The 23,109-nt window shown below is 38.8% G+C and overlaps 1 protein-coding gene across 7 annotated transcripts; it reads left to right on the forward strand.

Annotated features, from left to right (window-relative positions):
* The first annotated feature begins 7 nt into the window (after positions 1-7).
* LOC131251531 (uncharacterized) lies at positions 8-4,037 on the forward strand. Of its 7 annotated transcripts, none has more exons than XR_009173935.1 (5): positions 558-1,652; positions 1,753-1,940; positions 2,807-2,880; positions 3,181-3,400; positions 3,497-3,666. XR_009173935.1 is itself a non-coding variant. In XM_058252288.1 (4 exons), exons 1-4 carry the CDS (start codon positions 19-21, stop codon positions 3,790-3,792), a joined length of 465 nt encoding a protein of 154 aa, XP_058108271.1. In that variant the 5' UTR covers positions 8-18; the 3' UTR covers positions 3,793-4,037. The 7 variants fall into 7 exon arrangements, 2 of the variants coding, with proteins under 2 accessions (XP_058108271.1, XP_058108272.1); XR_009173937.1 differs by having other exon boundaries at positions 3,181-3,256; XM_058252288.1 differs by lacking the exons at positions 1,753-1,940; positions 2,807-2,880; positions 3,181-3,400 and adding exons at positions 8-114; positions 3,673-4,037 and having other exon boundaries at positions 1,473-1,652; positions 3,497-3,565.
* The last annotated feature ends 19,072 nt before the right edge of the window (positions 4,038-23,109 follow it).

Here is a 23,109-nt window from a genome sequence, read left to right on the forward strand (position 1 = left end):
AAGTTTAAATCAGACTTGATGAAGGTAGCTATGACCACTTTGAGTTCAAAAATACTTTCCCAGGACAAGGAGCATTCTGCTAAACTAGCCGTAGATGCTGTCATGAGGCTCAAGGTAAGTATTCGACTGAACTTTTTAGATGTCAAGAGGGACTCTCTTGTCATATCATCACGAAGTCAAATTGTGCTTTAAATGTGGCTATTGTTCTTGATTAGATGTGGTGCTGGTAACAATTCATGCCCCATGGTTGATAAATGGGTGCACAAACTTACTCTATATTGGTTATTTACGATAATTTTTGCAATTCCATGACATGGTATATCATGCTAAACTGAATTAGAATGCACTACTTAACTAGAATTTAATGTTATTTGACAATTTGATTTCCCATCACCTCTTTGCTACAACAGTTGCCTCTTCTCCACTCAACTATACCATCTGTTGTCACTTTGTTCTTCCTTTTTTTTTTCTCTGTATACTGTTGAGGATTTCCCCTCTGGTTCATGGTAGTTGGCAAAAACTGAAAATTTCTGTTCCGCTTCTTCTTGTACTGTTTCAATGTTTAAAGTGTTGGGTAATTCATATGAGGAGAGATTGAAGAGGTGATTCATGGCATTTATGTGAGATATCTGGGTGATTCATCAGGTAGGGGTCAATGCAAACATTTCCATGGCCCAGAAATCAAGCTAGTCCACTCTTCAGGTGGCTGCACATGGATGAGAAAGTTATGACAAGATGATTGAATATATTCCACATAGACATCTGGCCACCTGACGAGCAGACCATCTTGCCTTTTGGCTCAGAGGGCCCCCACCTGATCAATGGCCCGGATCCTTCATAGATGTACCCACTGAAACATGTGCAGCAACTCCTGAATTTCCTCAGCATTCTAGTGATGTTCTTCTGGAGCATTCCACAACCGATGTTATTTATCATACTGCCATTCAGTTTTTCATAATGGCTGGATCAGCAATGTGCACTTTTCAGATTGAAAATGTTAGGAAAGGATATTCTGTGAAGGGCTTGCAAAATTTTCATTGAATGTGCTCATATTGACCTCAGATTAAAGTTAAACAAAGCTGTTCAACATTTTGAGCCACATTGGACATTGGCAGCATTATTTCTCCAGCAGTAACAAAGTGGAGATAGAACAAAGTTTCAAATGTATGCATATTACAAATGAAAATGCAGCCATCTTTCTGATAATCGACCCACCAATACAAGAACTTGGGGTTTTAGTATCTCAAACCACGAATCTTTGTGATTGATACTCTCTAACAATTTATTTCTTTCTTTCTTTTTTATTCTAAGATACAGGATTCTTATACCACATGTTTTTGTGTGAACCAATTGTGCTTATTGCTCTTGTTTGTGGCGTGAATAACAGAATTTAGGTGCTTTTGGTAGAGGATAATGCTTTCTTCTTGTTTTTTCTCTTCCTTAGAAATGTTATTTCTATGCCTTCTTTGCAGGTCTGTATGATCTTCATATCTGGTCTTCCGACCAATCTCAAAGAGAGAGAACTCCAGAACCAGGTGAGATGGTTGCTGGGCTATGAGGCTTCTCAGCTGAACTTCAAGGGTGAACAGCCAATGGGCTTTGCCCTCTCCTCCACTGCCCATCTTTCACTTGCTGCCAAAGCCGACATTCAGGTATAATACAATCTCCTTAGGTGAAAATAAAATTCCGCTCATGCCATCCTCTTTACTCACAATAAGTATCTTTGAATGGTTAAATTTTTGGGTTTTACAGGACATGGTTTTTGATGCAGAATCCAAGTATGTTCTTCACGCAGAGATGGCAAAGAATAATCTTTTCGTCAAAAGATGTGATATAATTTGTCAATTTAAGTTCATACCTGTGGGGTCCATGTTTGAGTGGTCTAAGCCGATGATATAATGTGCTCCATTGCGGATGAACATTGCAAGGAAATCTCCCAGGTGGGAAAACCTAACCATTTTAAGTAAGAATATGCTGCAACAATTTGTTTTCAAGCAAGAAAATGTTGTATATTATCTATGTATAATCTTGCAGTCCAGGAGATTTTTAGTGCATGAGCCATCAATGGATGGACCCACCATATCAATTGTTTGGATCACTCAAGCCGTGGGTCCCACTTGTACAAAATGGAAACCTAGTCTATTCTCCAGAATGTCAGCCCTAGCATTGCATTAATACCTCTTTATTTATCCGTGGTTTGTTGTTTCATAACTGAATTTTGGTGGACTATGATTCTTCATAGAGTTGATGCCATGAAATGTTTCTTCATGTTTCTTCATCCCAAGTAAAAAATTTGAATTCTTATGCTCTTGAAATTTGAATTATGATGGTTGATCTTGAGTTGGTATTTTATAATTAGGTTGTCCGAGACATTCATATCTTGTGATCAGATGAATGAATAGGGATTGATTTCTACGGGCTTTGGTTGCACATGCTGCAGTTCTTATTGGTGTGCAGTTCTTGTAAGAAAATAAAACAGGGGCACTTCTGTGATTTGAGGCTTCATCTCATCATCAATAATGCCAGGTTTGCTATTTTAAGGTGTACTAGATTGTAATATCTTACTGATTGGATGTTTTTGAGTGTCCAAAAATAGTTGGACAGCAAGTTTTAGAAAGGTCAACTCATTCAATGGTTAGGATCACAATGTGGGGTAATTTGAAGATAATTCTCATGTTTGAAATGTCCATGCGATATTTCGAATTTTACTCTAGTGTTAAAAACTTGAGATTTAAAATTTTTTGAAAGAAAGTTGATAATTGAATACTATCTGTTTTGGAGGCTATGTATTGCTGATTTTGTTCAGGCCATGACTGTCCAACAAGTTGAGGCACCTATGGATCTAAAGAAAGAGATGGGAAGATTAATATTTTAACAAAAGTATGGGGAAGCATTCACTCCCATGAATTGTTGGATGTTTATTTGGTTTTTAGATGATGCATATTTTGCTTTGTTTTTCAGAGTTTATAATTGAGTAGATGAGCATGTGCTCTTGAAGTATTGTCTCTGTTTTTTTGTTTTTTTATTATTTTGTTATTTTTATTACTTCTCATCCTTGTCCTTTTCTATATTTTTAGTTCTTCAGTTTTGGGGCACAACTTTTCTGTATGATGATATTCATTGTAGGATGAATCAATTCATACTGTAGATTTGAGTCCATACTCGTCTTTTGATTTTCAGGTTGCAAATGGATTATTGCCACTACAAAAGCTTTATCCAAGCAGAATCTACCAAAATCACTAGGAAATTGATTTGGGTTTGTTTTGGATTTTTGGGTTTTTAATTCCAATTGCATAATCCAATGCAATCATTCCATATAGGTTTTCTTTCTGTTTTTTCACAATGATTGATTGCTTTTATTTAGCTGGACGTTGAAAAGGGAACTGGTGACCAACTAGCTGTAGTTTACCCAACACACAATCCACTTTTACAAGCATTTTGTGCTAGGGTCCAATTGGAAACAAAATTCTTAAGGCACATCTTTTTTCATATGCAGGCTAGTGCATTCAAAGGGCCTGTTTTCACCCATGCAGATGTCAAGCCTGATATGGTGGTGAAGGCAAAGGTGCTTTTTTTTTTTTTCTGCATTCATTGTTACTTCTGTTTTGCTGACAGTCTTCAAGCCACTCTTTGTTCTGTTTGTAATGGTATTAACACTTGATTTATGCATAGACTATGTACCTAGCTCCAATCAGGTGCAAGAATGGGCTTTTTTCATCATTTGAGTTGATGTTTTACAATGGAATTTGTTCGCTCCCTTTCCTACTAATCTTTATAATCTGTTCCACTTAAATTGAGGTGGTTGCATCATTAGTTACTAGCATTTGCAGGCTGTGGATATGGATTTTTTATTTTGACAATGATGCGTTGTATTCGAATCTGTTTGTTGGAAGTCAGAACCCAATCGATGAATCGTAGTTCGAAAGCTTGACCTGACTTGAGGAGTTGACTCAGTCTGGTTATATCTAGACTCAGAGAAAATCACATTTCAGTCACAAACCTTTTTAAAAAAAAAGTTGTAGTAGTTACTTTAACTGAGTTAGAAAATCACATTTCAGTCACAAACTTTTGTTGTTGTAAGTTCCTAATTAGTTTGTTTCTGTAAGCGTCGGAGCTATTCGAATGTTGAGCGGGGGTCCCCGGAAGGTGGAAACTGCTGTTATGACCATGATGAATCTGTCTATTTCCTATGGACAGCAATATAGGTGGCCTAGCCATTTGGACAGGCTTGTGTCTATGTATTATCTCGAAATTGATGAAGCAGATCTGGATGTGTGTCGGAGCTATCTGGATGTTGAGCGGGGGTCCCTGGAAGGTGGGAACCGCTGATATTTATTTTTTCCCTTCATCACTGTCTGTGTGATCTTTGAATAGGTTGGATGATAAATAAACATCACTATAGGCCCTAGAAAGGTTTCAATGATGGAAATCATTATACCCACTGTTTCTTGTGGTATGGTCCACTTGAGTTTTAGATATGATTCAATTTTGGTTTCAACCCCTTAAATGATCTGGAAAAGCAGATGGACGGTGTAGATAAACTACATATTTATAGTGGGTAAAATGATTTCCTAACCCTAAACTAAAACTTGAAAACCTAAATCTAAACCCGAACCCGAACCCGAATTCCTAAACCTATAACCTATAAACTAAACCTAAACCTATAACCTATAACCTACAATCCTAAATCCCAAACCTAAACCCGAACCCCAATTCCTAAACTTAAACCTATAACCTATAACCTATTCTCAAATCCCTAAACCTAAACCTATAACCTTAACCTAAACCTAAACCTAAACCCGAACCCGAATTCCTAAACCTGTAACCTATAACCTGATCTCTCTCTCTCTCTCTCTCTCTCTCTCTCTCTCTCTCTATATATATATATATATATATATATATATATATATATATATATATTAGAAACATTTTGGCCTGATTTTTCTCTCCTCTTTTTCATACTCATGTCTTTCTCTCTTACTATGTAATGTTTCTACAAGTATGTTTCAATTTTGTTAGTTATATATGTAATAGCTTATTGAGGATATGCAGAAAGCAAAGGAAGAGATAGTGGAATTGGAAATTCAGGTCATTATTGCAATATATGGAGGGCGTTTACTGTGTTGGAGTGTATTTATTTCTTGCACATGAGGGCACGCTTTAGTTGTATGCAACCACTCTTCTTGTTGTAGGTCTCAAATAGTGGAATTGGAAATTCAGATCTCTTCTTTGAAGGAAGATCTTGAAAAGGAGCATCTATGCTGGCGTACTCGCCAGAACAATTATGAAAGACGGGTTTACTCTTAATTTCTTGTCATAATTCTTATTTCCCATCTCATTCATGTGCAGTGAGATATGGAAGAACTTCGTAGGAAGTATTTGGAGATGGAGTCGAAGCTAAAGTTCGAATAGGTTCCTTTTTTATAATTCTTATGATAGATTGAGCAAAGTGAAGTATTGTTTATTTAGAAATGTGAATGTGGGATGCATTGTATGATTTGATTGCTATTTGTAATAAATGCATCGTTTTTTTTTTCCCTGATTGCATTTTATGTACTATTCCTATTAGCATTAATCGTAGATGAGTTATCAATTACAGCAAGTTCTTGTAATGGAAACAGGCGCCATTATTATATATATTTTTAAATTTTTATTAAAAATAGTTACGGATTTTAGCTGTAGCTATTGGTCTGAAAACCGTAGCTATTTCTAACTTAGCATATTGCTACGGATTTCATTCCACTTTTAGCCATTGATGTTCTCCGTAGCTGTAGGTACATTTCGATACAGAAATTATAGCTACGGCTTTTGTTTGTAGTTACTTATATCTATTGCTACAGATATAATCCGTAGCAATTGGTTTTTGACCTTTAGCTACCCCACCAATAGCGACGAACGTGCTACGGATTAGATTCGTAGCAAAAGGTCTTTAGCTACGGTTTTTAGCTGTAGCCTTTGCCCGTTTTTCTTGTAACGCGAGGAATCTCCGTGAGGAGTCCAGAGAAGATTTGTGGATTCGAAGTAATTATCCCCTGAGGAAGATGATGCTTGACCTCATCACGTCTATTCATGTATCACTATGGTATCAGAGCGAGGCTTTATCATTACATTTTTGGCTTCTAACGATGGGTCGTGTAACAATCTGATGTAGAGCAGGTTGTGGACGCTTTCATGTCCAAAGATGGATTAGAGAAGGCTTGATCAGAGGTAGAAATCATCAAGACTATCAAAACCTTAAAACTGGCATATCTCGCAAACTGGAATGAGTTACTCAACGTACCATATATGATTTTGGGGTAAGACGAGCAACCTTAGCCAACCAACCCAGCTATGCCGGGTTGCCTATGCCGAATTTGCGAGATTCCATGTTTAATTCTGTTTTTACTATAAATAGTAAGTTTTAATTTGATTATAACTCTTCATCCATTGGGCTTTAGGAGTTGTGTCCAACATGAAAAGTCTTTTGAAAAATTAGGAGAATAACGTGGTTAAACCACATAGGATACTTACTATAAATAGTAAATTTACTATTTATAGTAACTTACGAATTCTAGGGAGTTTTAGTTATAGTTTAATTCTCAAACTTCTTCCAAGTCTTGGTATCCTTATTTAAAGGGTTGTAAATTCGTTTTTATTATCTATCAATCATTCAACAAGTTTCTTTCATATATCTTAAAATTAGTTTTATTTCTTTTCCTCGTGGATTCGAGAAGTTTCTGTGAGGAGTCTAGAGAAGCTTCATGGATTCGGAGTAGTTATCCTTGAGGAAGACGGTGATCGACCTCTTCATGTTCATCCCTGTGTCACAATCCCATGAACGGTGCTATATGAAATTATTATTTAATAGTGGCGACTTTCGAAGCAGTACAACAAGAGAATCAACAAGTTATACAGGGGTTGCAGGCGGCCATTGATCGCATGACTGGGACCCTAGGGCAACTCCGTGTTCACGATAGTGATCTGCCCTCAACAGGTGCTAGAACTCGTAATCTTATTAATCGCATGACGGTGCTGACAATAAACCATAGGATCATCCCTAAGGAGATGAGATCCAGCGATAAGGTGGCCCATGACATGATTCTCCAATATCCTAGACAAGGTGACAATTGAGCATGTTGGACAAATTGAGAATTCAGGATTATTGAGAGTCAAATATTGCATATCAGACTCCAGTTATTGCCTGGATTTACGAATATGGTAGTGTTTAACGGTTCAATTTAATCGTGTTTGTGATGCAAGGTACATTTACAAGCTTGGACCGAAACAGGGTGCTAAAAGCTGAGATTTAATGCTCAGAATTCACCAAAGCATGGGACAGACCCCATGAGACCAAGATCAACAGATTTGCATGCCAGAGATCCAAGAAAATCAAGAAACTGAAGCTCAAGTAGCCCGAAAGACGTCCAAAATGCAAGATCAAAGGGTTCCCACCATCTATTCAGCTCGAAACTTCATATATGGCTTGAAGACCATAAATTAACAGTACACGTCAAATTTCAGATCTTTTATCACTGTGGAAATGGCCCAACGGAGAGATCAACCCATCAACCATCGATTTTGGGCCCACTTGATACCTGGACATGCTTCAAGTTTGGTCTCAACCCCTTAAAGGAGGTGGCAAAGCGGATGAATGGAATGGATTTCTCATAAAAATCAAAGTGAACCCCACCTTAGAGTGTGCGTGTGCATAGCACACGTACACTCGTTATGTACCAAGGCAGTAAAGACGGTCAATCCATCTTTGACTGAGAAAGGAAGGCTCTTTCTCCATTCCAGCTACGTAACGCCGAACAGGGACTTACGGACGGTTGCAGGTGGGCCACCACCATCGCCTGATTCGATGATTCGAACCGTTCATTGAAACCAGGGGATCAAACAGACCGTATTCTGGTCGGAGTTCTGACTTTATCGGATAGTGCGTGAATATGGGGATTCAAACGCAAGTCGGACGGGAGAGTAAAATATTCCATGGGCTACACCGAAATCAGTCAAGAACCATCCATTCCCAATGGGTTTTCCGAGCTGAATCCGATGGATGGCGTGGATCTCTCAAACATTAGCTGAAGTGGGCCCCATGAAGAATCAGCGCAGCCCCTGTTTTCGCGGCCGGACGCTGTCCGGCTTTTGTGGCCCGTTGCGTAATCTCGACGGTGATCGGATGGCCGATCTGGACCGTCCATCATGTAGGTCTACCAAATATCCTTTTAGAAAGAAAGTAAGGGAAGAAAGTGAGTGCAGTGTCGTCTTTTTGGTGTGAAAGTCCTTCCGCACGTTGTTACGCAGCCACTGCCTTCTGCTGCGTAGACTTACGCACGAAACCACTCCACCGGACCTTCTCTGCACTCCACCGACCGACCTGGGGCTCTTTTAAAAGGTGAGGCAGCCGTGGCATTAAAATCGGCTGGTAGTAGCTGGGAACGTCAGTAAGAGAGAAAGAGAGTCCGTTTTTTTTTTTTTTTTGAATTGTTTATTTGTTTTATTTACAGTCTTTTTATGATTTTTCTGAGATCTGGTCCTATCATGTTGGGCTGAACCTCTTAGCTAGGTCTAAGAGGTGAAGCTTGTGGCGTGATGGGAAGACTTCTACTGCTTTGATTCATGTTTGAACTGATGTTGATTTTGGTTTAATGAAGGGAATGTTTTTAGTTTTTAATGGTCTGTGGTGACTGAAATTACAATGGGTTTGCGATAGCTTTAAGCATGTTCCTTTCCTTTGATGATTATGACGTCAAGAAACCTTGTTGTTCACCATTGTCTCCTGAGCATGGTCGGATGACAGTACCATTCCTAACCTTCATACATCTTATGATTGATTGTTAATTAGTTTAATTCTGTTGTTTGCTTTGTTTCCCGGGCATGGTTTGGTGATGGAATCCATTCTAATTTATATACCTTTCATCTATTGAAAACTAGATCAACAGACGTTCATGTTTGATTTTTAATGTAATATCTTCCAACTGGATGAAGATGGGACCCTAAGTTTAGTTGTGTTCTTGAATCAAACGTAGATATCCCTGATTGCTACAAGTGGATCCTCTGAACCCCTAGTTTCCTACCTCTGAATTATTTAAGTTTTAGATTAATATTTCACTATTATTTCCTCAAATTCATTCGATTTAGATTTCATTTTAGTTTAGTTCTAGTTCTACTTAGTTTCAGATTACGTACATGTTTTAATCCCTTGGGATTCGACCTCAGTCTCACCGAGTTTATTACTACATCACAACCCTATACTTAGGGAGTGAACAAGTTTTTGGCGTCGTTGCCGGGGATTGACGGTTACGTCTTCTGAGATTAACTAGTTTTAAGATTAGTTTAAGATTAGGTTAGGATTAGGTTTTTCTTTTTTTCTTTTTTTATTTTTAGAAGTTAACCTTTTTTTTTTTTTTTTTTTTTTGAGTTTTGTAGGATTCTGAGATAGACTTTCTAAATTGGTAATCTCTTTCTAGTTTTTCTGTTTTTGTACTTTTAATTCTTTTTTTTTTAATTCTAGGATTTCTTTTATTTTTAGAAGCTAACTTACTTTCTAATTCTAGGCTTAGAACATTCCTTTAGAAACTTTCTATTTTTAGAGACTGACCTATTTTGTTTTGTTTTTCAGGTTTTAACTTAGCAATATCTAATTTGGTAACTTCTTTCTAACTTCTCCTCTTACTTTCCATACCGTTGTAGGATTTTTCTTTAATTTTTAGGATTAGATTTAGAATTAAGATTTCACCATGAACGAACAAGAGTAGCTAGAGTGGGCACGTGAGTATGGTAATCTATTTATAGAAAACAAGAGGTTCCGTGAAAAAGTGTTAAATGCTTATGCTTGGAAACAACCTATGTCTCAAAATTTTTCTGAAACCATGATTGAGAACCGATCGAAATATAATTCTCCACTGATTAAGAAGTCTATACACGATCATATGAGGGAGAATAATTACACCCCACTGATTAAGAAAACGGTATGTGATTATTGGAGTCATCGTGATTATTGGGGTGATAATGTGTACCAACAACCATCAAACTCTCCCACCTATGACCCATATAACTATGATAAGTGAAAACATCAAAATTGGAAAAATGAACCATCAACATGTTATAATGATTATTCTCTTGAATCCCCTACCTTTGAGATCCAACCAGAAACGATCCAAGAGAATGCATTTCAGCGTAGTATGGTCTGTCTTGCGGAAATTAGAAAGTCGTTGGAAGCGCTTAATTCACACATTGATAAGGTAGAGGAGGCTCATTCATCCTAGCCATAATTCATTCCAGAAATATAATGCGAGGAAAGTGATCCTAACTCGCTTTTGAAGAACTCTGGAATTACGAATGAGGAGTTGGAGTCCATTAATGAGCATATGGTTCAATTTCCTGATGAGTCGATCTCGATGATGGTCCAAAGGAATGGTCAAGAGAAGTGGGTGTCTTTCAAATATAATGATCGTGACACACTACACTCACATGACACACAAGATTTCAATGATGAGGTAGAGGTTAGTTTATTCGAACCTCAACCGAATTTAGGAATAGAATGTGAGGAAAGCAATCCCATCCCAAGTATGTACTGCACTAAATTAGAAGCTAAGAAGTATTGGGATGAGATTCATGAGAGCACAACCCAAATTTCATTGGAATCAACTTCAATTATGGTCCAGGAAGGTAATCACGAGGTACAGGAAGTTCTACTCACTTATCTGACATGGCCAATTTAAATATGGAGGATGAACCACTTTCACCTAAACCTTCCAACCTTTGTGAGGCATGTTTAGAACACTCCCCTGAATTGAATGATGATATGATTCGGGAGAGGGACGAGCTGCTCGATATGACTTTAAAAGTTGAAACCATCCAGTTAAGGCCACCATCTAAGATATATACTTTTGACGATTCAATGGCTCTTCTGAGTAGTATCAATGGACAGAGTTCTCACATCAATACTTCGTCTACTGACCCTCAATTTGTGTGTGCAGGGCTGGAGTAAGAGAGCATACTTCCATCTACTTTTAAGGGTGATGGAGTCCTTGAGCATCTCATTATAGACTTCAATGAGGAAAACAAGTCACTTTCAGCTGAAATTCCCGACTCTTTTGATGATTGCTTGGCACACTTTGCAGATTCTAATGATCCCATGATACAAGAAATAATAGATGCCTCACAAGACAACATCTCGGTAGTCATCACTGACCGAGAGAACCCTTATTCTAAAGCCCCTCCCTCACCAGATCCTCACTGTGTACCATTAAAGGAGGAGGAGCTGACAATGGAACTAAAGTCTGATACTTCGAAATGAGTTGAGACTACATCACTTCTTGCGAAGTTTTCTAAACTTTATTTACTTGTAGTCTCTGATTTACTATGGGATACTAACGTTAAAACTTTTTCTGTTATAAGTGAATCATATATACTTTGGATACCTCAAGCAATTCAACGAAATTTTTTTAATGAGGTACATAAGTTTCTCTGGAAAGTCATGCTCCAGGGCGTCTAAGCCTATTGCAAAAAGGGCTTTTGGATGATCTTGTTGAGGAACTTACTGCAAAACTTATCAAGATACTAGCCGGAAGAGGAACCTTGCAGCATGATTGAGTAGTTTTTCCCTGCTTACATAGGACTACGGTAGTTTGCTTTATACTGTTCTAGGTTAGACGGTTTTATGTCATTGTTTTAGGATAGTTTAATTTAGTTGTTTTCACTCTCTTGCTGACCTGCTTTTATGTTGAGATCATTGTAGAAAAGTCTCTCTCGATTCCCTCGTTCAGGTATTATCTTCCCATCACTTTTCCTTTACTTTCTTTGTTCCATGTGCATTGCATGATCATATCTTTTACATTGAGGACAATGTAGATTTTAGGTTGGGGGTGGGAGATTAGGTTACTTAATCAGTATTTTGTTGGTCTTGAGCAAAAATTTGTGAAAAATTTTCAAATTTTTTTCAAATTTTTTTTGTGAATTTGAAGTGATTTTGACGGATATCCTTGATTTAGAATTACAAGATACGTGATGTTGGTAATTTATGACTCTTGGATTTAGTTATCTGGTAGATTTTACCGTTACGTTCGAATTATTAATCCATGATTAGAAGTTGTAAACATTGATTGAACCATGATTTCACACGTCACATCTCGCTTACTCATTGAGGGTTCAGTTTGATATGGAAGGAGTAACTTGGTAATCACTAAGCATGAAAGGAACCAACCTGCGAAAATTGAAGGGATTGGTGTTGAGGGTCAAATATTGCATATCAGACCCCAGTCGTTGCCAGGATTTACAAACATAGAACTGTTTAACGGCCCGATTTAATCGTGTTTGTGATGTAGGGCGTATTCACGAGCCTGGACTGGGAAAGGGTACTAAAAGCATGGATTCAATGGTCTGAAGTCACCAAGGCAAGTGACGGACCCTAGGAGACCAAGATCGACAGATTTGCAGGCCAGGGATCCAAGAAAATCAAGAAATTGAAGCTCAAGTGGCCCGAAAAGTGTCCAGAATGCAAAATCATAGGGTTCCCACCATCTGATCAGTTCGAAACTCCATACGTGGCCTGAGGACCATAAATTAACCATACAGGTCGAATTTCATCCGTTCAGTGCCTCTAGAAGTGGCACAACTGTCAGATCAGCCCATAAACAGTTGATTCTGGGCCCACTTGAGATCTGGATATGCTTCAAGTTTTTCTCAACCCATTATATGAGGTGAAAAGCTGATGGACGGAGCGGATTTCTCATCAACATCTCTGTGGGGCCCCACCTGTGATAAATGTGCACAACATCAATGGCAATCAGCCGTGCACCGGACGGTCAGCCTGGTCAAAGACGGGCTGACCCGTCTTCTTCTCTCGCAGCAACAGCGGACGGACAGCGTCCGTCTGTTTTTCAGCAGTGGGCCCCACTCGCTCTCCAGATGGCAAATCTGGACCATTCATTATATTCCTAGGGTCCATGTTACCATGGCCTAGGTGGAAAAAATTCAAGATTCATCAGAGATCGATTTTCGATCGTTCAAACGGAAGACGGACGGCCGATTTAAAGTTCAATGGGCCGCGATCAACCCAATCCAAAACCGCCCATCTCAAAACGGTTTTTCGAGCTGAGACCAGTGGACGGACTGGATTTCACCACTGATGCAGATCATGGGCCCACCGATCTTCCCAGCGAAGGATCGTGCGTAGGCTCTGCGTCCGCAAAAACCGGCCGCAGTGGGCCACTGAGCGATCAAGGGGATGACCGGATTGATGATCTGATCCGTCCAGAGGATGCCAAGGGGGGTCCTGATCCCGTTCATGAAGCCAAATCAGAAATCTGGGCCATCATTCCGCCACAATTCCGAGCCGACGCAAGTCGGTTTTTAAGTGTTGCTGCACCAAAATAGGGACGTGCGTTCCTGGCTGCGGAAGGATTGTTTCCGCAACCTATTTCTGGTGGGACTCCATAGCACCAGGAGGAAGCTTTTCATCTTTAAAAAGGAAGGAAAAAAACGAGAAGAGGGGGTTGGGCTTTCTGCTAGACGTGGCTGGAGAGAGAGAGCACGGGAATACGGGAGTTCTTTTTTGGTTGCTGGACGTGGCTGGAGAGAGAGTTGCTGGCAGCGTGTGGAGGATTAGAAAGGGCGGCTGGAACGTGAGAGAACTTGGCTTGGGTAAACGAGAAGACTGGAAGAGGAAAGGGAAGTTTTTGCCTTATTTTCTTTTTCTTTTTCTTATTTTTTCTGAGCTGTTATTCTCTTCTTTCCTTATGAACCCTAAGGATTTTAGCTTAATCATGGTTGGCTAAACCTCTTAGCTAGGGCTAAGAGGTGAAGCCTGTAGCGAGATGGGAGACTACTTTATGCTTTTAATGTGAATGCATGAACTGAATTTGTTCTTTGATGATTATGAAAGGACTGTTTTTAGTCTTTAATGGTCTATTGTGACTGAAATTACAATGGGTCTGCAATGGCTTTGAATATTTCCTTTTTTCCCCTTTTTATGTTTATGAAGTCAGGAAGCCCTGTTGTTCATCATTGTTCCATGGGTATGGTAGGATGACAGTACCCTTCCTGACCTTCATAGCATGTTGATTGGTTGGTAATTAGTTTAATTCTTTTGTTAACTTTGTCTCCTGGGCATGGTTTGGTGATGGAATCCATTCTAATTCATATACCTTTCATCTCTTGAAAACTATATCAAAGGAAGTCTAGTTGATTTCCATGATTTTCGAAGCAGGCATAAGATCTCCCTGATCTCTATAAGTGGATCCTCTGAATCCCTAGTTTCCTTCCTCTGAATTCCTTAAAGTTTAGATAATTATTCCACAATTATTCCTTAAAATTCTATTTGGTTAGATCGCATCTTAGTCTAGTTCTAGTTCTACTTGGTTTCAGATAACGTACAGGTATCAGTCCCTGTGGATTCGACCTCGGTCTTACCGAGTTTATTACTACATCACAACCCTATACTTGGGGAGTGAACAATTGGGCGAATGGTCTTCACCATAGGTTTGATCCCTATAGGTGAAGGTTCAATTCCCCAATGATGACATTCAGAAAGTGTTGGGCGACTGTTCTTCACCATAGGTTTACTCCCTATAGGTGAAGATTTGATTTCCCTCCTTGGCATTACTTGTAATGAAAAAAATCAAAAACTAAAAGAATAAAAATGTAATGGTCTAAGTCTTGGTTGTCATGAATTCTCTTGTTGGTTACTAATGACATCATGAAATAGCGAAACGAATTTTAATGATGGTAAGCTGAGATTACACTATACACTCATGGAACTCAATGTTTAGAATTGTTCTAATTGATAGATTAATACCTTTGAGCTTGATTATGAAGTCTACCATACGCTTGCGTTCAGGTGAAATTAATGTTCAACATTCATGAATCTTAGAATTCTATGATCTAGATTGTTTCTAAAAAATCACTTGAGTTTATCGAGATCGACCTCTAAGTCTCAATTTATTTTTCGCATACTTTGCTCGGGACTAGCAAGATGCTGGTTGGGGGTTGTGTTGAGAGTCAAATATTGCATATCAGACCTCAGTTATTGCCTGGATTTACGAACATGGTACTGTTTAACGGTTCGATTTAATCGTGTTTGTGATGCAAGGTACATTTGCGAGATTGGATCAAAACAGGGTGCTAAAAGTTGAGATTTAATGCTCAGAATTCACTAAAGCATGGGACAGACCCCAAGAGACCAAGATCGACAGATTTGCATGCCAGAGATCTAAGAAAATCGAGAAACTGAAGCTCAAGTAGCCCGAAAGACGTCCAGAATGCAAGATCACAAGTTTCTCACCATCCGTTTGGCTCGAAACTTCATATATGGCCTGAAGACCATAAATTAACCGTACACATCAAATTTCAGCTCTTAGATCCCTGTGAAAATGGCCCAACAGACAGATCAGCCCATCAACCGTCGATTTTGGGCCCACTTGATACCTAGACATGCTTCAAGTTTGGTCTCAACCCCTTAAAGGAGGTGGCAAAGCGGATTAATGGAATGAATTTCTCACAAAAATCAAGGTGAACCCCACCTTAGAGTGTGCGTGTGCATAGCACCCGTACACTCGCTATGTACCAAGGCAGCAAAGACGGTCAATCCGTCTTTGACCGAGAAAGGAAGGCTCTTTCTCCATTCCAGCTACGTAACGCCGAACAGGGACTTACGGACGGGTGCAAGTGGGCCACCATCATCACCTGATTCGATGATCCGCACCATTCATTAAACCAGGTGATCAAACCTACCGTACGCTGGTCGGCGGTATGACTTTATCCGATAGTGCATGAATATGGGGATTCAAATGCAAGTCGGACGGGAGAGCAAAAGATTCCATGGGCCACACTGAAATCAGTCAACGACCATCCATTCCTGATGGGTTTTCCGATATGAATCCGGTGGACGGTGTGGATCTCTCAAACATCAGCTGAAGTGGGCCCCATTAAGAATCAGCGCACCCCTGTTTTTGCGGCCGGATGCTGTCCGGTTTTTACGGCCTGTTGCGTAATCCTGACGGTGATCGGGATCGTCCATCGTGTAGGTTTGCCAAAAACGTCCCAAGGGACGTTATCCTTTTAGAAAGAAAGTAAGGGAAAAAAGGGAGTGCAGCGTCGTCTTTTCGGTGTGAAAGTCCTTTCGCACGTTGTTACGTAGCCACCGCCTTCTGCTGGGAAGACTTACGCACGAAACCACTCCACTCGACCTTCTCTGCACTCCACCGACCGACCTGGGGCTCTTTTAAAAGGTGAGGCAGCCGTGGCATTAAAATCGGTTGGGAGTAGCTGGGAACGTCAGTAAGAGAGAAAGGGAGAGTTTTTTTTTTTTGAATTGTTTATTTGTTTTATTTACAGTCTTTTTATGATTTTTCTGAGATCTGGTCCAATCATGTTGGGCTGAACCTCTTAGCTAGGGCTAAGAGGTGAAGCTTGTGGCGTGATGGGAAGACTTCTACGGCTTTGATTCATGTTTGAACTTATGTTGATTTTGGTTTAATTAAGGAAATGTTTTTAGTTTTTAATGGTCTGTGGTGATTGAAATTACAATGGGTCTGTGATAACTTTGAGCATGTTCTTTTCCTTTGATGATTATGATGTCAGGAAGCCCTGTTGTTCACCATCATCTCCTGGGCATGGTCGGATGACGGTATCCTTCCTAACCTTCATACATCTTATGATTGGTTGTTAATTAGTTTAATTTTGTTGTTTGCTTTATCTCCTGGGCATGGTTTGGTGATGGAATCCATTCTAATTCATATACTTTTCATCTATTGAAAACTAGATCAAAAGACGTTCATATTTGATTTTTAATGTAATATCTTCCAACTGGATGAAGATGGGACCCTAAGTCCAGTTGTGTTCTTGAATCAAACATAGATCTCCCTGATTGCTATAAGCGGATCCTCTGAATCCCTAGTTTCCTGCCTCTAAATTCTTTAATTTTAGATTAATATTTCACCATTATTCCCTCAAATTCATTCGATTTAGATTTCATCTTAGTTTAGTTCTAGTTCTACTTAGTTTTAGATTACGTACAGGTTTCAGTCCCTTGGGATTCGACCTCGGTCTCACCGAATTTATTACTACATCACAACCCTATACTTGGGGAGTGAACAAGGATAAGGGTCAATCTCCCTAGCTTCAATGATCAACTTCACATTGAGGATTTCCTGATTGACTTTCTGAAGTTTAGCGATTCTTCGACTATATGGAAATTCTTGAAGCAAAGAATGTTAAGCTTGTGTGGCCTACAAGTTGAAGGGCAGAGCTTCAGCTTGGTGGGAGCAACTGCAACTCACATGGATAAGACAGATGAAAACACATATCCGTACATGACAGTAGATGAAGCAGCTGCTACGTGTGTGATTCCTCCCTAGCTAGTACGATCAAGTACTATTTCAATAATACCAAAGTTTTCAGCAGGGTAGTCAGTCGATAAAAGATTACGCAGAAGAATTCTACTGCCTAGTGTGTAATGCCCCGATTTTCAGAATTCGAGTATAACACTCGTTTCCTAAAAATCCGAGAGTTAATAATTAAATAATTGGCAACAATAGTAGAATCAAAGTACGGTAGCGAAACCGAGCGTAGATAATGCCATATAACCAAACATTAATATTTTGGTCCACTCAGCTATGGACCTTAATTACAAAATTCTTAAATTCCAAAATGTACCAAGGTAAACTAAGAAGGCAAACACTACAACTACTAGTTGAGCCCATAGTATTCTACAGCGTCCTGGTGCGGCTCTGCCTCATAGTACCCGTCCTCCAATCCTGCCACCTCAGCCCGGGGATCCGCTTCGCATTCTTTGTACGGTTGAACATTGGATGAATGAGTGGTTAGCTTAGGGTGAATTCCCCTCAAGATTACATACCGCCACCTTAGACAATTATATCATGAAAGCATATAAGGTATACAAAACAATACAAAATGCAGTCTTATTATATGCATGGATGTATGAGTGCACATCAATTGGGGATGCTCATCCAGTTGGCTTTTGGGCAAAACCCATATATGTGGCCGGTCACCAACAAAAGTACATAGTACATGCGTAGTGCCAAACTCACCGAAGGTGGGTCGATAATCAATGGTCTGGGAGCTAGCAAAATGATACCACGACTAAGGACACGTGCTACAACATCCAGAATTAGCCATCGGCCGTCATTGCCCAAATGATTTGAATGCATGATCAGCCCAACCGTTATTAATCCATTTACAACTAGCTAGTTTAATGAAGCTCAAGGTCACTACGGGGGGCTTGTCGCCTAGTGTAGGCCAACGACTCGAGCATAATGTCCCATACCACTATCCCCAGCCCATAAGTCTACCACCTTAGAATGATTAATAGAACCTATCAACATGCGGCCAATCAGTTTTTAATATAAGGGAAATTTACCACTGCATGGTTGAGTGGGAATGAATTGTCGAAGCCATAAGGGCAAATGCCAAATCCAAATGGTTAAAAATGAGTCGGTATGACAAAAGGAGGTATGCATCAAATACTAAAAGGAAACAGTAAGGCAACGTCAAATCAGAACGATAAATAGTCCATCCCATGGTCATGTGGGCGAAATCACCCCATGGATGGTAAATCCCATAAATAGTTCATCACTAAAATAACCTCCAAGTTGTGGGTCTATTCTTAGCACGACCAATGTTGTTACACCCCAAGCGTGGACTCTCATTCATAGGTGGAGATTCTCCTATTATATGGAGAGATTTCAATTCCATGGGCATCTTGCAAACAATTCAATAGTATGTGGAAGTGACATAGCAATTAGGTATTGTTAACAAATCTTCGAATCATCATAAGTGACTAAGGTATCATTTAACAATTAAAGTGAAACTTTTTGATACATCCTAATCCTGTTTACACCTATATTTATAGCCTATAGGAGAATTGCAATCGGAATCAGAAACAAATCCCGCATATATGCATATTTGCTTAACTATGGCGATAGTTCGATGGCACTTTTTGATGTCATCGAACTAACACCAAAACTTTCCAGTGATAAATCTTGGATTTTTTGGATTTTCTTGATGACACTTCGATGTCATTGAACTCCTCGATGAAATCGAACAGGACACCCACAGTGTCCAGCAACCAACATGAGAAATTCCGGATTTATACGATGCCATTGAGCAGACTTTGATGACATCGAAGTCCTGCTTAATGGCATCAAACCTATCATCAACAGACCTGTTGATTTACATATTTAAGACATTAATCAACAATCTCCACCATGTCTTCAATCGTCATTCTTCATAGCTTCTTTTTTTCCTTCTCTATTTATGCCTTGCATCATAGCTCCACACGCTTCACGTGATCCTCCGTCCTCCTTTTACGCCTTCGCTAAGCCCAAAGAAGTTGCACAAAATTTGAACTTCTTTGAGGGAAGCACCTTTGTGAGCGTGTCCACTAGATTCACGCTGATATGAATCATGTTCACAACCCCAAGTGTAAGGTCACAATGTAGTAATAATCTCGCTAAGACCGAGGTCGAATCCACATGGACTGATCTTGTGCATTTATGAAATTAACTAAAAGTAGAACTATAAGAAGATGTAAAACTAATTCAGAAGTGATTGAGAGAGTAATTGTGAATTAAGTAATTAAAACTAAGAATTTAAAGGTGGAAACTAGGGTGCCAATGATCCACTTATAGTGATCAGGGAGCTCTCTTGCTTGATTCAAGTAACACAATTAGAATTAGAGTCCTATCCTATCCAATTGGAAAATATATCAATAAAACCAAATCTGAACTTCCATTGATTTAATTCTCAATGAAGGAGAATTATGATAATTGACAGGGATTCCATCATCAATCATGCCCAGGAGATAATGGCAAACAACAGGATTTACTAATCTCATAATCTCAAAGCAGGAGAATTGTGAAGATTAGGAAGGATTCCATCACCCTACCATGCCTAAGGGACGATGGTGAACTGCAGGACTTACTAATTTCACAATCTCAAATCAGGAAAAGAAGATACTCAAAGCTATTGCAGATCTACTATAATTTGAGTTACAATAAACCATTAAAAACTGAAAGTATTCCTTAAATATCAAATTAGAATCCATGGAGTTCAACATAAACATGAATCAAAGCAATAGAAACATCCCATCATGCTGCAAGCTCACCTCTTAGCCCTAGCTAAGAGGTTTAGCCAACTATAGACATGATTGGATCTAAAACCCTAGAAGAAAGTATGAAAACAACTAAGGAAAAAGAAGAAAAATTCTTCGTGACGGCTTTTCCACCATTTTGCTTCACTCCTTAAACCCTAGAAGATGCCTTGGAGCATCCTAGAGAGTCCTATTTATAGTTGTGGAACTCCAACTTCGTACCTAGTTGAAAAACTCTATAAATTGCCTCAAATTTGCACAATTCGTTAAAATAGACTTCACTCTGCGCAGTTTTTCAAAATAGAATTCGCTCTGCGCAATTTCATAAATGACCTAGAGTTTCAGAGTATGCTTTTTCAAGACAATTTCAGGATTCCTTTTCTTCACTTCAAATATTTGATTCTATTCCTTCATCACTTAGTTTCCTTAGATCTTTGAGTCTTGAAATCCTCAACCTTGGTCATCTAAGATCCATTCTTTGCCTTGGTGATTCTTGAGCATCAAATCTATGATTTTAGCACCCTTTTCAATCAAAGCTCTTAATTCACCTTGCAACACAAACATGAGTAAAATAGAATATTAAGCATTATCATGTTCATAAAACCAAGATATGAATGGGAGATAATATGCAATATTTGACTATCAACACAATCCCCAACCAGCATTTTGCTAGTCCCGAGCAAAGTATGCGAAAAATATTTCGAGAACTATAAGATAATTTCTATAAGCTCAAGTGGTTTAAAAAAACAATCTAGATAATAGAATTCTAAAATATATCAATGTTGTGCATTACCTTCTTCTAAACTCTAGCACTCGACAAGTTTCATAATCAAGTTCAAAGCATTAATCCTTCAATTAGAACAATTCCAAACATTGAGTTTCATGGGTGTATGGTGAAGTCTAGACTTATCACAATCCAAGGTTCAATTCGTCACTTTTATGATAACATTGATAATTAAAAGAGCATTTAAGACAACCAAAACCTAAACCGAAACTTGCCTTACTGTTCATCTTTTAGTTCTCTCTTTTATTCCTTCAGCTTTTGATTTTCCATCGATGGCTTTCATGCTATGTCACCCTTTTTAAATATCTTTGATAGGTGGCCCTTTTTGATGATAGCTGTTTTTTTAGCTAGGTATTTTTTTCCCAATCATTAACAGAATCCAACTCCTCATTCTCAATTTCAGTATCTTCCACAAGTGAGTTAGGATCACTCTCCTTGCATTGTGTTTCTGGATTGGGATGAGGTTAGGATAACTTTAACTCCCCATGTTTTCGGAACCCGAGTATATAACTCGTTTTCCAAAAAACCTGAGCGTTAATCTTTAAAGATAACTAAATTCCACATATTTATTTTTTTCTTATTATTTTCTTTTTCAGAATGAGCATTTAGGCAGAATAGGAACAAATCAGATATAAAGGAAATTGCATATACATTCAAATTATATGAGCGACTGCCATAATGATTTATACAAACTAATGTCTTTATATTAACAAATGTAAGAATTGTCCAATTTAATACATGAGAAATAATAAAATGTATATAAACTTTAGCCACAAGATTGTGCAACTATACTTGGCAAATACAGTCATGCGCCCCTGATAAGTGTACCCTACTCTTCATCATGGATATTATTTAAGCCATCTACACTACCTATGTGGTTATATATTTGATGAATGAGTGACTAGCTTAGTGTGAATTCCTCTCAAGATTACACACCGCCGTATTAGGTAAGCATAATTATAAACAAAAAGGCATTCAAAATAATACATGATGCAGTCTTATTAAATTAACGCATGGATGCATGAGTACATATCAACTAGGGATGCTTATCCAGTTAGCTTTTGGCGAAACCTATGCATGTGGCTGGTCACTAGCGAAAGTACAGCGTACATGCGTAGTGCCAAACTCACCGAAAGTAGGCCGATTATTGGTGGTCTGGGAGCTATCGAAATGATACCCCAACTAAATCCTATAGGCACGTGCTACAACATCCAGAATTAGTCACCTGTCATCGCCCGTATACCATGAATGCATGATTAGCTCATCTATTATTATTCCATTTACAACCAGCCAGTTTAATAAATCTCAAATGTCACTACAAGGGGTTCATCACCCAGTGTAGGCCGACAGCTCAGGCATAGCGTCCCATTCCTACCATCCCCGCCTCATAAGACCTCCACCCTAGGAGGTTTAAAGGAGGCCCATCGACTAGTGGCCACTCATAATTCAATATATGAGACTTACCATCGCATGGTTGCACAAAAATAATACATTAAACCTTCATGGGGCAAATACCAACACTAAGCCATATAGGGCAAATGTTAAAACAAAGCCACATAGGGCAGATATCAAAACTATGTGATAAAAGACCATCTTCAAAAACTACTTAAACACAACAACCCATGGATGATAGGCCTACATCAATATTCCAATAACCCATCATTCAAGTAACCACCAAGTCAAAGCCCATTATAATCACGATCAATCAAGTTACATACCAAGTCTGGATGTATATCTATAAGTGGGGTTTCCCCACGATGTACCAATTCAAGTTTCATAAGCAATCCACAAGTATGAGAAAATATACAAGTGCAACATATAGATGTTCATGCAGGATAAATATTGAGCACATAATCTAGAATTTAATTCCAACAATTGGTACAAATAATTATGAGATAGAGATATCAATTATCAACCAAAATTAAAGCATAAACTATCACTTAAGCTAATGAAAAAATGGAAAGCTCAAGGGGAAGAAATCATCACCTTATATGTCAAATCATCCACTAATATCATTAGGTAGTGCGCACGCCCTTAGACTTGGATCCTACCATGAATCATGAAATTCTACAATTAGATCCAAACCTAACGCACTATTTATGTTTAGAGTATTGACCTAGGGTCTGGATTACTTAAGTCTAGGATTTCATCCTAGAGTTTAGGTCTAGGCTAGATTTTAGGATTTAAATGCTAGTTGATGTAAAATTTAATTATCATGTTAATTTAGTAACTA

The sequence above is a fragment of the Magnolia sinica genome, chromosome 7 (genome assembly GCF_029962835.1).
Source record: "Magnolia sinica isolate HGM2019 chromosome 7, MsV1, whole genome shotgun sequence".
Lineage (NCBI taxonomy): Eukaryota > Viridiplantae > Streptophyta > Magnoliopsida > Magnoliales > Magnoliaceae > Magnolia > Magnolia sinica.